The sequence below is a fragment of the Sinocyclocheilus anshuiensis genome, unplaced genomic scaffold, assembly GCF_001515605.1.
Source record: "Sinocyclocheilus anshuiensis isolate Anshui unplaced genomic scaffold, SAMN03320099.WGS_v1.1 scaffold1763, whole genome shotgun sequence".
Lineage (NCBI taxonomy): Eukaryota > Metazoa > Chordata > Actinopteri > Cypriniformes > Cyprinidae > Sinocyclocheilus > Sinocyclocheilus anshuiensis.
In genome coordinates, this window is record NW_015549683.1 from 458,296 (window position 1) to 471,275 (window position 12,980).

Genomic DNA, 12,980 nt, shown 5'->3' on the forward strand with positions numbered 1-12,980 from the left:
TATATTGTGTAACTTTACAATATTGTGTATTGTGTGAATGTACAGCACTCTCTCCCACCTTCAATACCACGACTGAGGTGCCCTTGAGCAAGGCACCGAACCCCCACTAACGTCAATGTCTTTACAGAAATTATATTTGCTCATCCGGGGTTCATGCCTGTCATGCCATATGTTGAAGTGTCCGAGAACGGCTGTTCATTTGCTGCTGGGCCAGCTGAAGCTCCTGGACGTGGGTGCGATGAAGGAGGTGTATGAGCTAGAGAACATTCTCAATCAGGTCAGAAAATACTCAAGAGCTTGTCATTTAGGTCAAAGCAAGTTATCCTGTAGAGAGAAGCTGCAGCATCATTCATTGGACTGAAGGGCTTATACTGTATATTGCGTTTTTGTCGTCCTCTCTAAGTTGGTGGAGGCCAATGCTCAGCCGTCTGGAATAGAAATCCAAGAAGCTCTGGAGGCGTTCATTACACCCATCCTAAAAGCCAGTGAAGACAAGCAGCACACTGCCCCTGTGAGTCTGAAACTCATCCATCTCTGTATTTTGTCTTTTACATATCTTTTACTTTAGTAGTATTATTGCCTCTGTGCACTTTCTAGTTGCATTTTATAAATTTGCTTTGATTTCAGATCAAACATATCTGTGAGAAAAAGTCCAGTCTCATTAACAGTTTCTGGAGAGTATACATGGGCCCGAGGAAATGTCCGAATTGCAGGTGAGCTCAACTTCTTCGGCCTTCTCTTATTGTTAAGTGAATCATACATACGTTCTGCCATGAGAATGTGTATGTGTGTGTTTCAGAGCCAGTAGAGTGACTGTGCGCAGAGAACACAACAGCAAACTCATCGTCACACATGGATCATCCACAGCAAGCACAGAAAAGGACGGTGAGTTTACATTTCATTCTTCTGTTTTTGTAATCAGCCATCAAAACATTAGGCTTCCTATGCAGTATGGAATAGAGCCCTGCATGGGCCTCAAATTTAGGCCCTAGCCCGGCCCTGGCCCGAGATGATCAGACCCTAGCCCAGCCCGTGTCCAACAGCTTAACAGAATTTCCAACCCGAGCCCGTCTTTTTTTTCTCCTTCTCCCAAAACAGCTTATACTACTGTTCCAGCTATTAAAATAGTTCAGTATTGTATGTAATGGCAATTATTATGATTATATTTCGTTTCGTTTTTTTATTAAGTTAATTTAGAAAAAAGTTTGGAGCATCTTTTATTTGTTAAGTATACGTTTTTGTTTTTTAAATTAATGACCAAGAGGCCAGCGGCAGACAGTGAGCCTATGTTTGATCAATTTAGCCTTCTCAAATCATCACGACTTGCCTAAAATAAAATCTATAGATATAAAACAGTTCAAACATATAACAATGTTTAAACGTTAAACCTAGATAAATGTGCGCTATATCCAATATTTTGTGCAGAGATATGGAGGCGCCATCGCGATCGCTTGCATTTTTTTCAGTGGATACACCGTCATTTTTGCTCATAAAGGTAAGAGTAATACGATGCTTTGCGGCAAGCTTAAGCCTATTGCGTGCATTTGAACGCAGAACTCTTCAGCTGTGCTGACGGCACGCACCATACTGCTGCTGGCGGGACACTAAACACCATCGAGCCGCTAGCACGGTCTCATGTTGTTTCCACCAGCGCGGCAATTTTTTCATCACTAATTGATGGATGTCTAAAATATAAAAATAAGGAGAAGGCTAAAACAGGCCCGAGGCCCGGCCCGCGTCTGAACTATGACGTGAAAATTGGCCCGAAGCCCGGCCCGAGGGGGGCGTAAAAAAGTCGGGGCCCGTTGGGCCCGGTCTGAAATGCAGGGCTCTAGTATGGAAAAGTATGGAAGTTGAAAACAGTGTGGGGAAAAAAATTCAAGAATCCAAGCAAAGTATTTTTAATAGCATTTAAAGCTGGCAGACAGTGTAGCCAAAAGTTTAGTGATTGTTTGACATGACTGAATGAAATCAATGCAGATATTTTCATTATGCAGAACTGTTTGTCTTTACCACTTTAGTTCTTTTGAACTTCACCAAATGAATGAGCACATCACTCAAACAAGCAATAGATAACGGGAGAGCATGATCATTTAAATAAGACTGTACTTTGCTGTTTGGTGATCATGAAACATCAAACCACCATTACTGTATCAATGTGTGCATCGATGCAGGATATAAAGTGTTTTAGATTTCGTCTCATCACTTAAGGGCATGTTATCACTTCAAGAACATCAGTGCATGTGATAAACTGAATACACCGCAGAAAATAATGTAAAATAATGCTATATTGTTGAATTCTTTATGGGCAAGGACTTGAATGGAATGATAATCTAGTTTACAGTAGAGCAAACTCTATTATACTGGATAGCATATTTTGCCATTATTTTGAAAATAACATTTTCTAAACAAATGCAGTCAGTGACAATATTTTTAAAAACTTCTAAATAATTAAAAAATATTTCAAATGTATGTAGTCTATGAAAGTAAGATTCCGTATTAAATGTAATCCTGTATTTTAGCAGTTTAAATGCAAACTACGGTTTGTGAGTATCTACAGTATTTGTGTTTGCTTCTAGATGATTCACTGATTACCAAACGGGGATTCTTGACTCCAAGTTTGGCGCGAGAACACGTCATCAAACTCTGGGAGAAAGAAGGTAAGATTGGTTTAGTTTAATTCCCATTTTCTTTCTAGGTTTCGTAATGCAAACAAAAAGGTTTTTTGAATGGGTCTTCTCTAGGTTTCTTCCTGAAGCATCTGTTCTCAGGGTTTGACATGAATAATTTGGAGAAAGGCTTCAGTCCTGAAGTTTTCTTTTTGGAGTTGCTTGTGGTTCCTCCGTGCAGGTAAGTTTATCACTGTATGTGCAATGTCCTGTACACGACAACCTGTTGGACATCACTGAGATGATTATGTAGTTTCTTGTTTTTACAGAGAGATTTTGGACTGAATGATTTGTGTGTGTGTGTGTGGTGTTTTATAGGTACAGGCCTGTTAACCGTTTGGGAGATCAGATGTTCACCAACGGACAGACTGTGAACCTGCAGGCCGTGTTAAAGGATAATTTCATGATTCAGAAACTGCTCGCACTGATCGCTGCTGAGAAGACCAATGCTACTGAAGAGATGGAGCAGGTGGGAAGAATTAATGTTAACAATAAACTAAATACTCTTAATATGCTAACTTTTTTGTTGTCACTCACTGTAAATCAGAGGTATTTAGCGTGTTGCATGAATCTTTCTTTATGTTTGTGGTAGTTTCATTAAGTGTAAGGCTAGAAACCTCATTTCAAAATGAGGGTCAAGTACTTTACCTTCAAATGTTGTTCGTGAGGAGGTCAAACTCAATATTATATGAGCTGTTTTAAATGTTTTTTTATAGTATGGTTGCACCCTATTCATTTGGCACATAGATGTTAACTAAATATAGAACTAATTAAAATATAAACAGAAAAAAAAGAATGGGTAACAACAGGATTGCAAATTTACCCCAAATTGAGCTGTTACTGAGTTGGGGCTTGGCAATTTGGGACTAAATGATGGTTTGTTAAAAAAAATTCCGTAAATGATAGTAAGAAATAATTTTTCGGTCAATAACTTTGGTACCAAGGGTGATTGACAAATACAGACAACACAAACCAATTTATAAAAACTAAGACAATTTGACTTTGTTTCAACATGTTATAGACAGGGTGCAAAAGATGTTACTCCATAAAGTATGCATGTTATTGAATGTTTCTATGTCTAACAGGGGAAATCCATAAAATCATGTGAATTTGAGGAAGTACATTGCTGATCATTTTAAATGATCATAAATCATTTTCAGTAAATTTTGAGGAAGTGTTATGTTTTGTTGGTTTCATTTTTCAGCAGTTGTATGTGTATATGAGTTAAATCAGTATTTACCATTGAAAATCCCATGATGGAAAACAATCCCAACTATTTGCACCTCTTTTATGAGAAGTGCCATGTGTATTCATGATCTGTCATTTCTTCAGTCCAGCGAATCCACAGAGATCAGTCAAATAGATCAGAGCTTCTTAACGGGCATCCAAGGGCTGACTCTCACAGACAAGCTCTATAACATGTGGATCCGCCTGCAGAGTCACGCCAACATTGTGTTTGACAGCGACATGGACAAACTGATGACTGAGAAGTTCCCAGGTGTCCGTCAGGTCAGTGTGTGACAGATCTCAAGACCAGAACCCATCATGCACTAAAAAAGGTGGCAAAGAACGTTTTTTTTGTAAAGTGGTTGTCTCTTTTGAATGTGTTTCTCAGCTCTTAGAGAAGAAAGAGGGTTTGTTCAGGAAGCACATGATGGGAAAGCGTGTGGATTATGCTGCACGCTCGGTCATTTGTCCTGATATGTACATCGGAACCAATGAGATTGGAATACCAATGGTAAGACACTGGATTTTACCTTTTAATAGTGTTTTTGTATGATGCGTAAGGGATAATGTACGGTCAGCTGGTCTTTATCGCAAAATAAACCCACATTGGGTGATTGGGCTGACTGTTTTTTTTTATTCTGCTTACTGATTTTTTTGTTATTTTGCTTATTGAACAACTACTTGTCAAGTAAAGAAATACATGGACATGACATTCACCATCTATTTCATGCTAAAGTCCAGGAGCTGTTGCAAGTGTCATTGTTAGCAGTGAAATATCCAGTTTAGCAGCTATTTTACAAAAGCATTTAATAGTGATTTGGGGTTTTAAAAGTCATTTGATATGGTTCGTCTAGGTTTTTGCTACCAAGTTGACATACCCACAGCCAGTGACACCCTGGAACGTGAAGGAACTCAGGCAGGCAGTGCTGAATGGACCCAGCGTCCACCCTGGAGCCTCCATGGTCATTAATGAAGATGGGTCCCGAACCATCCTCAGCAGCAGCAACCTGACCCAGAGAGAAGCCGTGGCCAAACAGCTCCTGACCCCCAGCACCGGCCAGCACAGGATACCCATGAAGATTGTGGGTCAATTATCTTGACGAAGACGCACTGCTTTTTGGATAGATTTTGAGTAATGTTATATCTGGTGCATGAGTCACACTGTAAAATAGCTGGTAAATGCTCACTGTGAAACATGGCCATATTAGATGTATGCGTCAGTGTTTGTGACATTCAATCAAAATTAAATTAGAATAAACGGACACTATAGTCTGTTACCAATAAAATGAAAACAGAATCAAGAAAATAAATTATTTAACTGCAAGTGGTGCCAATAAAGCAGCATTTAAATGTTTTTACACTGCAATTACAATTGCATAAATCATGCTAAGAGTTTTAAAAAATAATATTTTGAATATTGAAATATGGAGTGATATTTAATGAAATGATACCTTGAATATGAAACTAAAACCATCCTGTCAGTAGGTGGCAGTGAGTCATTGAGTCAATTATTCACCCAATTGTTCAAACTGATTAATTCAGGAACAAAGCAATAGATTGCTGAATGATTGATTTGTTTAAAAATGATGATTGATTCAGGAATGAGATGACGTGTGTTGCTTGGCGATGCACTACAGTCCTGCTGTGGCTTTCTTTGAAAGTATTTTTGTTAGTGAAAAACACAATATGGACAATATTGTGTCTAAACTCACAATACTAACTTGTGTGAAACTGACATCACATTTGCAAGCATGCTGATATGCGGGGAAAAAGCACACTTGATTGTGTGATATTGATTATCTATAGCGGAAGGTTTTCATTATATAGAAATATAAGACAAAAACTCATACATAAGCATTTATCTTCTCATATCTTGAATTTTGGGAGTCATACTAACTGCATTATAGTAGGCTACACCATGCAGTGAACTCCTGCACTGTCAGTTCGGCTTTGTGTTTGTATGCAAAATGAGTGACATGCTCAATAATATCAGCTTCCACATTGTTAAAACAACAATTAAGTTGCATAGCCAACATATTGCACACTCCTAATTGCTTCACATTCTTCTGTTAATACACTGTGAAAAAAATATTATTTAAGTTTACTGTCCATGCAAAGTCAACATTAACATTTTGTATTATTTGTTGATCCAATCCTTTGACATTTGATTCTCTTTCTTAGGTAAATCGGCACATCAAGAATGGGGATGTGCTGCTGCTAAACCGTCAGCCCACTCTCCACAGACCCTCAATTCAGGCCCACTGTGCTCGCATCCTGCCCGGAGAGAAAGTGCTCAGACTACATTACGCCAACTGTAAGGCCTACAATGCTGACTTTGATGGTGACGAGATGAACGCTCACTTCCCTCAGAGTGAGCTGGGCAGAGCTGAGGCCTACACGCTAGTGAGCACAGACCAGCAGTACTTGGTGCCTAAAGTGAGTCTTCATCTAGAAAATTGAAACGGCTTCAAACATGAATTGTCTGCCATTTTTGGAAAACACGTCACTGGTCTCTGTACTTTCTGTAGGATGGAAAGCCATTGGCCGGCCTGATTCAGGACCACATGGTGTCTGGCGCCAGCATGACCATCCGTGGCTGTTTTTTCTCACGGGATCAGTACACTGCGCTAGTCTACAGAGGCCTGACGGACAAGATCGGCAGAGTGAAGCTCCTGCCTCCCGCGCTCTTTAAACCCGTGCCTCTCTGGACAGGAAAGCAGGTAATTCTCATGCGTGTGCGACTTGTATTGTCATACATATTAGGCGTCAGAGATGCTTCAACCTGCAATGTATCCCAATTAGGGTTGCAAAAAGGTGGAAAATTTCCAGTAAATTTCGGAAACATTCCAGAAATTTTGGAAACTTTCCAGGATTTTTTTGGAATATTCCTGGAATTTTTGGAAAGTTTCCGGAAATGTTCCACCCCTTTGCAACCCTAATCCCAAATACATTCTTACAGATACCTTCCAAAAAACAAAATAAAAGCTGATATTTGGACTTGCATAAATACCAAGTTTTTGCTGTCTTTTCAAGGTGGTGTCAACCCTTTTGCTGAATGTCATCCCAGAAAACGGCATCCCTTTAAACTTGATGGGAAAAGCAAAGATTCCCAGTAAAGCCTGGGTGAAGGAACCCCCCAGAGCTGTTCCAGGATACAGGCCCGAAACTATGTGTGAATCTCAGGTAATTAAGGAGTACTTTCTATAACAGTGCTGTTTCAGCACACTACTGTTCATTTCTTTAAAATAAACTGTGGGGAAAAGTATTTGTAACTTTTTCCAGGACTAAGATCAGACAAAGGCAAGACAACCAATAAACACTAACTATGACTATATACATGCAATAAGAGGAGACCAAAAAGTAGTTTATAAAATATAAACAAAAAAGAGGAGAAAAATATAGACCTCCATGAGTTTTCATACTTGGGTTTTCAGATGTCAAGAGTTTAAATTCCCCTGTCAGAGCTTTACAGCTCAGGCATTTACTTGGGAGTGTTGTGATCTCCTTTGAGATGTGCTGCTCAACTGAAATTGTAATACAGCTAGGTTGTATACAGCCAGGTTCTTCACACGGATGTTTGCGCTGTTTGCCGTGTCAGGGGCCGTTTACACGACAACGTTTTCAGCCAAAAGCGGGAAACATTTTATGCGTTTTGCTTGTTCGTTTACACGACAACGGCGTTTTGGGGACTGAAAACGCATATTTTTGAAAATAGGTTTCAAAGTGCAAGTTTTTGAAAACGTCACCGTTATCGTTTCCGTGTAAACACCCAAAACGAGAATCTTTGAAAACGGTGACGTCATGCGTGTGCGTAGTACGTGTTAGGTATGTAGACATGCGCAGTACATGTCATTTTAAAGGCAAGCGCGAACAAACATACACAACAATGGCGGAGTACATGGTACTGTTGTTGCTGCTCAAGCGTTTGCTAACGCTTCTTCAGCAAAGTGTTATATTTATAGTTATATTATAGAGACCTACCTAATATTACAACCAACAGCGGAGATGCATCATATACATATAATCGGCACTTCCCTACAGGTACTGTTTACTAACAAGGTGACAGCGCCAACTACTGGCCTGGCATACGTAATGCAGCGTTTTTGGCCGTTTTCGCGGATATGTGTAAATGCGAATCGTTTTGAAAACATTGTCGTGTATACATGAAACTTTTTAAAAAAGCAAGGGAAAAACGTTTCCATTTTTGACTACATCGTTGTCGTGTAAACGTAGCCTTAATCTGCCATCAAACCTGACTGGCAAACTGTAATTAATCCAAACGTGGATCTTGACTATATTGTTTGTAATTGTGGTTGCTGAATAAATGCACTTATGCAAGGTTTGTGCCACAATACAAAGTATTTTTTGTTGTAATTGAAAAACATGAATATAATTTGGAATTAATATTAGGAATTTAGCTGATGTAACTTTTGAGAGAAGCTTTTGGGTTTTACCAGTTTTCATTATGTGCAGAATGTGTTATTTTATAATTAGCCTAAATCAGTGAACTAAATGAGATAAATAAACCATGTGTATGAGCTGACGTTCTTTTTATTTGTCATTATTGGTGAAAGTGCAATGATTCTGATGAAATTTCTCAAATGACAACAATCATCATCATTAATCATGATTATAGTTTTGAGTAAATAACTGTGAATGTACGTTTAACCCCAAGTTTTCACTGACTAAATCTAAACTAAAATTCCCAGACTTTTAGGCTACGTCCACATGAAGCCAGAGCTTTCCCTATCCGATCTTTTTTTTCCCCTCGTCTCAAGAAATATCCGTGTCCACATGAAACCACAAAACCGACACAAAACGATGTGTCGTTTTAACGATGTATGCGTATACAAAACGATGTATGCGTATACATATATACATATATATTTAACGCGTCTCCGTGTGGACGGGGCCTTAAACAGCTAAAACTTGACCAAACAAAAAAGGACAGGCTGACTAAGGCCCCGTCCACACGGAGACGCGGCTAGCTGTATACGCATACATTTTGTATCGTATAGGCATTTCGTCCCCACGAATCCGGCGTTTTGGGAGAGTGAAACCGATATTATTTGAAACCAGGTCCCAGAGTGGATAAATCTGAAAACGCCGCCCTTGTGTTTTCGTGTGGACAGCGAATCCGTATATTTTCTGAAACTATGACGTCATCAGCCCACGTCTCGCCCCTAGCTACGTCACGTAACGGCAACAAAAACATGAACAAACACTGAACGATTGTCTTTTTATTAACTAACATTAACACAGATTAATAAATGTATTGTTCCATGTTTGTTTGTATACCGCGCGCAAGGTTTATGCGCATAGTCCAAGTCTTCTTCTCCATTTTTAGTGTATCTCTGTGGCAGAATTACAGCGCCACATACTGGTCTGGCATGTATACTACATCGTTTTGTGTCGGTTTTGTGGTTTCGTGTGGACGCAGATATTTCTTGAGATGAGGGGAAAAAAAAGATCGGATAGGGAAAGCTCTGGCTTTCTTGTGGACGTAGCCTAAATATGATAAAAACAAAAAAGGACATTTAACACAGGACGGCTCGTAAAATTAACACGAGAGCACACTCCTCTTCACAAAGTTTGAAAGAAAAAAAAGTCAGCTCTGTCACAGTAGTAGCACATGTAGCCATTACACAATAAAGTTATGGAGCTCACGCAGGGACACATGTAATAAAATCTGTTTGGTGTAAGAAAGCCTATTTTAGGATCATTATAAAAATTGCTTTGTGAGTGTTTTTATGACTGTTAGCATGACACATAATTCCATCAACTTATGTAAGGATGCATAGATGAGGAATGATGAGGCTGTAAAATGGGATATGTTTTTGAAAGGTTTAGTAATGTAATGTGCTGTGTTTTTCAGGTGGTCATTCGTCAGGGAGAGCTCTTGCTGGGAGTTCTGGATAAAGCTCACTATGGCAGCTCAGCGTACGGTTTGGTCCACTGCTGCTACGAGCTCTACGGAGGAGAGACCAGCGGCAAACTGCTCAGCTGTCTGGCACGGCTCTTCACTGCCTACCTGCAGCTTTACCGCGGTTTCACCTTGGGTAAGATCACGCATCAATACCAGCTTATCTTGGTAAACAGACAAGGTAGAATGGTATTTTTTAATAAATGGAATTTTTTTTTTAATGTTTTTATTTTTCTGACAGGTGTGGAAGACATTCTAGTAAAAGATGGAGCCAACAAACAGAGAAGGAAAATTATCCGAAAGTCAGTCACGTGTGGCTCCAAGGTAAAGATTGACCAGCTCATTCCTGTTTCATAGTACCATTTGAACCGTGTAGCTTTCTGAAAAAAAAAACATACTTGTGCTGTTATTTATGGAAGTGCTTATTTAAAGCGGTATATACCAGACTTTCAGAAATATGATCTGGTCAAGCTTAAATGGATGAATTATCGGTAACGTTTATTAATTATAACATGATTATTTACACACACTAGAAAATGAACTAAGAGATGTCTCATTAAGAGAAATGACTTGGTTTAGTGAAAGTAATATTACAAAAGACTCTTGTTTTTTAACCCTACAAATTTTGAAAAGAAAAAGGTCACATATTGGGTATTTATGTTCATTTTTGACTGGGAACAGTAAAAGTGCTACTTTAAAAAAAAAAAAATGTATAAATTGATTTAAAAAATTATTTTAACTGCAGTAGGAGCAATTAAATCAGGTCACATATTGGGTATTTATGTTCATTTTTGACTGGGAACAGTAAAAGTGCTACTTTAAAAAAAAAAAATGTATAAATTGATTTAAAAAATTATTTTAACTGCAGTAGGAGCAATTAAATGATTCACTTCCTTTTGTAATATAAGGTCTGTAAGCTCACTTATGTCAATTTCTCTATTGCTTATCAAGTATGCTAATCTTTGAGACTTTACTGCAGTAAAAATCTACTCTTCTTTGAGTTGAAACATGAACTGAAGTGACCTGTGCATCCTGCTGCGCAACAATTCTACATTCCATGTTTTAAAAAATATATACATTTGGTTATTTATTTAGAAATTATCCAAAGATAGTTTGATAGACTTGTTATTATTAATTTTGACGCATAATATTTGCTGTAATCTTCCAGTCACATACTCCCACTCTCTCTGTCTGTGTAAGTGTGTGGGTGGCTGTGGATCTTTTGCTTTCTGGATGTTTTTTGTCTCACCCCTTCATTTCCTTGTGTGTTCGTTCAATATTGTGCTTGTCTTGTCTACAAGCAGAGGTCATATTCTTTAACTTTCTCGCTTGTAAACAGGCTCTCCAGGCTGCGTTTAACCTGCCTGCGGCTGCTGGAGTCACTGAAGCCAGAGAACGCTGGCAAGACGCTCATCTGAACACAGACCAGAGAGATTTCAACATGGTGGACCTGAAGTTTAAAGAGGAGGTCAATCAAGTGAACAACAACATCAATAAGGTGCACGTCTAAACGGGACATCTTGAAAATGCAGAGCTTGTGTCTTCATGTCTTTATATTGTTTCTCACTCTTTGTCTCAATGGGTTTCATCACATGTGATCTGTTGTTATCAGGTGTGCATGCCGCTGGGTCTCCACCGCTCCTTCCCAGAAAACAACCTACAGCTGATGGTGCAGTCAGGAGCCAAGGGTTCGACTGTTAATACTATGCAGGTAATGTTTCCTCCATTATCTGAATTCAGCAGCTCAGTATAGCAGCTTTTTTATTACTGTTACTACTACTTTGACAGGGTTCCTGCACGTCTTTAAAAAGTCTTAAAATAGTTTGATCAAATTTAGGATCATAAGTCTTAAATTGTATAACAAAAGTTTTAACTCTTATTTTAAGTGGCCTTAAATTTTGGGACAGAAAATCAGGAATGTGATAATGTCAAACTTCAAAAGTTGATGATTTAATCAAATTTGAGCACTGCACAAAGTTAAATTGCGGGAAAAAAGAAAAAGGCAAATGAAGAAAAGTAAAGTAAAGTAAAGTAAAATTATTCTATCTAATGCACTTTGCGAGTTCAATATTAAGAGCTCCAACCCGTGTCCTTAACTAAGAAAACTTAAGTCAGAAAAAAGTCAGTGAATTGACTTGTACCTAATTTTTAAAGGGGACTCAACCCTCTTTTTATTTGTGATATATTGTCTATCTAAATTACATTCACACTGGTGTTTTAGGAAACCAAACAAATTAGAATATAATAATAAAAATAACAACAACGACAGTAATAGCCATATATTGTAAAACAACTGCACTGTAAAATAAATGAAAATTTATATTTCATAGGTATATTATTTAAGCTTTACACTACAGTAGGGAAATTACAATACTTCTTTCCTAATTTTGACACTTGAAAGATATTTTGAATTTGGACTGCATTTAAACCGCTAGCTGTCAGCAATTCATACTGCACTTTTAAGCTTTTATTTTGACGGAAACGACAGTAGAGCTTTTATTTTGAAGGAAAGCTTCAGTGAAAACATGCGTACAAAAACGCATCTCACTACAAATCTAGTCAAATGCTGTAATCATCTGCTGCGAAAACAAAGCCTAACTGGTGGCTGTTGTGTTCCCAAACGTGCGCTAAACTCAGCACGTGCAATAAACGAGTTGACTGCATTCATTCAGTGTGAACGGAGCCGTTCTGAGCTGATCGCATGAACGAAGTGTGCACGCAACGAAAGTGAAACGCAGCGAAAACAGACTCGATGAAGGGATTAAGCCATAATGTGACGAAGCATAAACAAAGCAAATTTATTTTAAAAACTTTTATTTTGCATGGAAGACCTATCGTTTCATATGGTCATGTGATCACGATAATATCGAGACAGTTTTGATATTGCGATATTAAAGGGGTCATATGATGCGATTTCAATTTTTCCTTTCTCTTTGGAGTGTTACAAGCTCTTGGTGCATAAAGAAGAACTGTAAAGTTGCAAAGACTAAAGTCTCAAATCCAAAGAGATATTATTTATAAAAGTTAAGAGTCAGCCACGCCTACCTAAAATGGCTCGGTCTAACACGCTCCCACATACCTACATCACGATGTGGGAAGATTTGCATAACGCCGCAAATGTTCACGCAAAGAAAGAAGGCGTAACTTTTATTCTCGCTGCA

General features: G+C 38.5%; 1 protein-coding gene across 2 annotated transcripts in view; it reads left to right on the top strand.

Annotated features, from left to right (window-relative positions):
• Positions 1-12,980, top strand: part of LOC107660435 (DNA-directed RNA polymerase I subunit RPA1-like) — a 27,462-nt gene that overhangs the window by 2,517 nt on the left and 11,965 nt on the right. For both annotated transcript variants that reach the window (XM_016449736.1, XM_016449737.1), the window contains exons 3-19: positions 128-277; positions 404-511; positions 628-713; positions 800-885; positions 2,580-2,660; positions 2,745-2,850; positions 2,988-3,138; positions 4,002-4,178; positions 4,285-4,407; positions 4,751-4,978; positions 6,078-6,332; positions 6,425-6,616; positions 6,930-7,079; positions 9,772-9,955; positions 10,061-10,143; positions 11,159-11,317; positions 11,432-11,530. In XM_016449736.1, the coding sequence (XP_016305222.1) occupies positions 128-277; positions 404-511; positions 628-713; positions 800-885; positions 2,580-2,660; positions 2,745-2,850; positions 2,988-3,138; positions 4,002-4,178; positions 4,285-4,407; positions 4,751-4,978; positions 6,078-6,332; positions 6,425-6,616; positions 6,930-7,079; positions 9,772-9,955; positions 10,061-10,143; positions 11,159-11,317; positions 11,432-11,530 (2,418 nt within the window). The remainder of the gene's footprint in view (positions 1-127; positions 278-403; positions 512-627; positions 714-799; positions 886-2,579; positions 2,661-2,744; positions 2,851-2,987; positions 3,139-4,001; positions 4,179-4,284; positions 4,408-4,750; positions 4,979-6,077; positions 6,333-6,424; positions 6,617-6,929; positions 7,080-9,771; positions 9,956-10,060; positions 10,144-11,158; positions 11,318-11,431; positions 11,531-12,980) is intronic.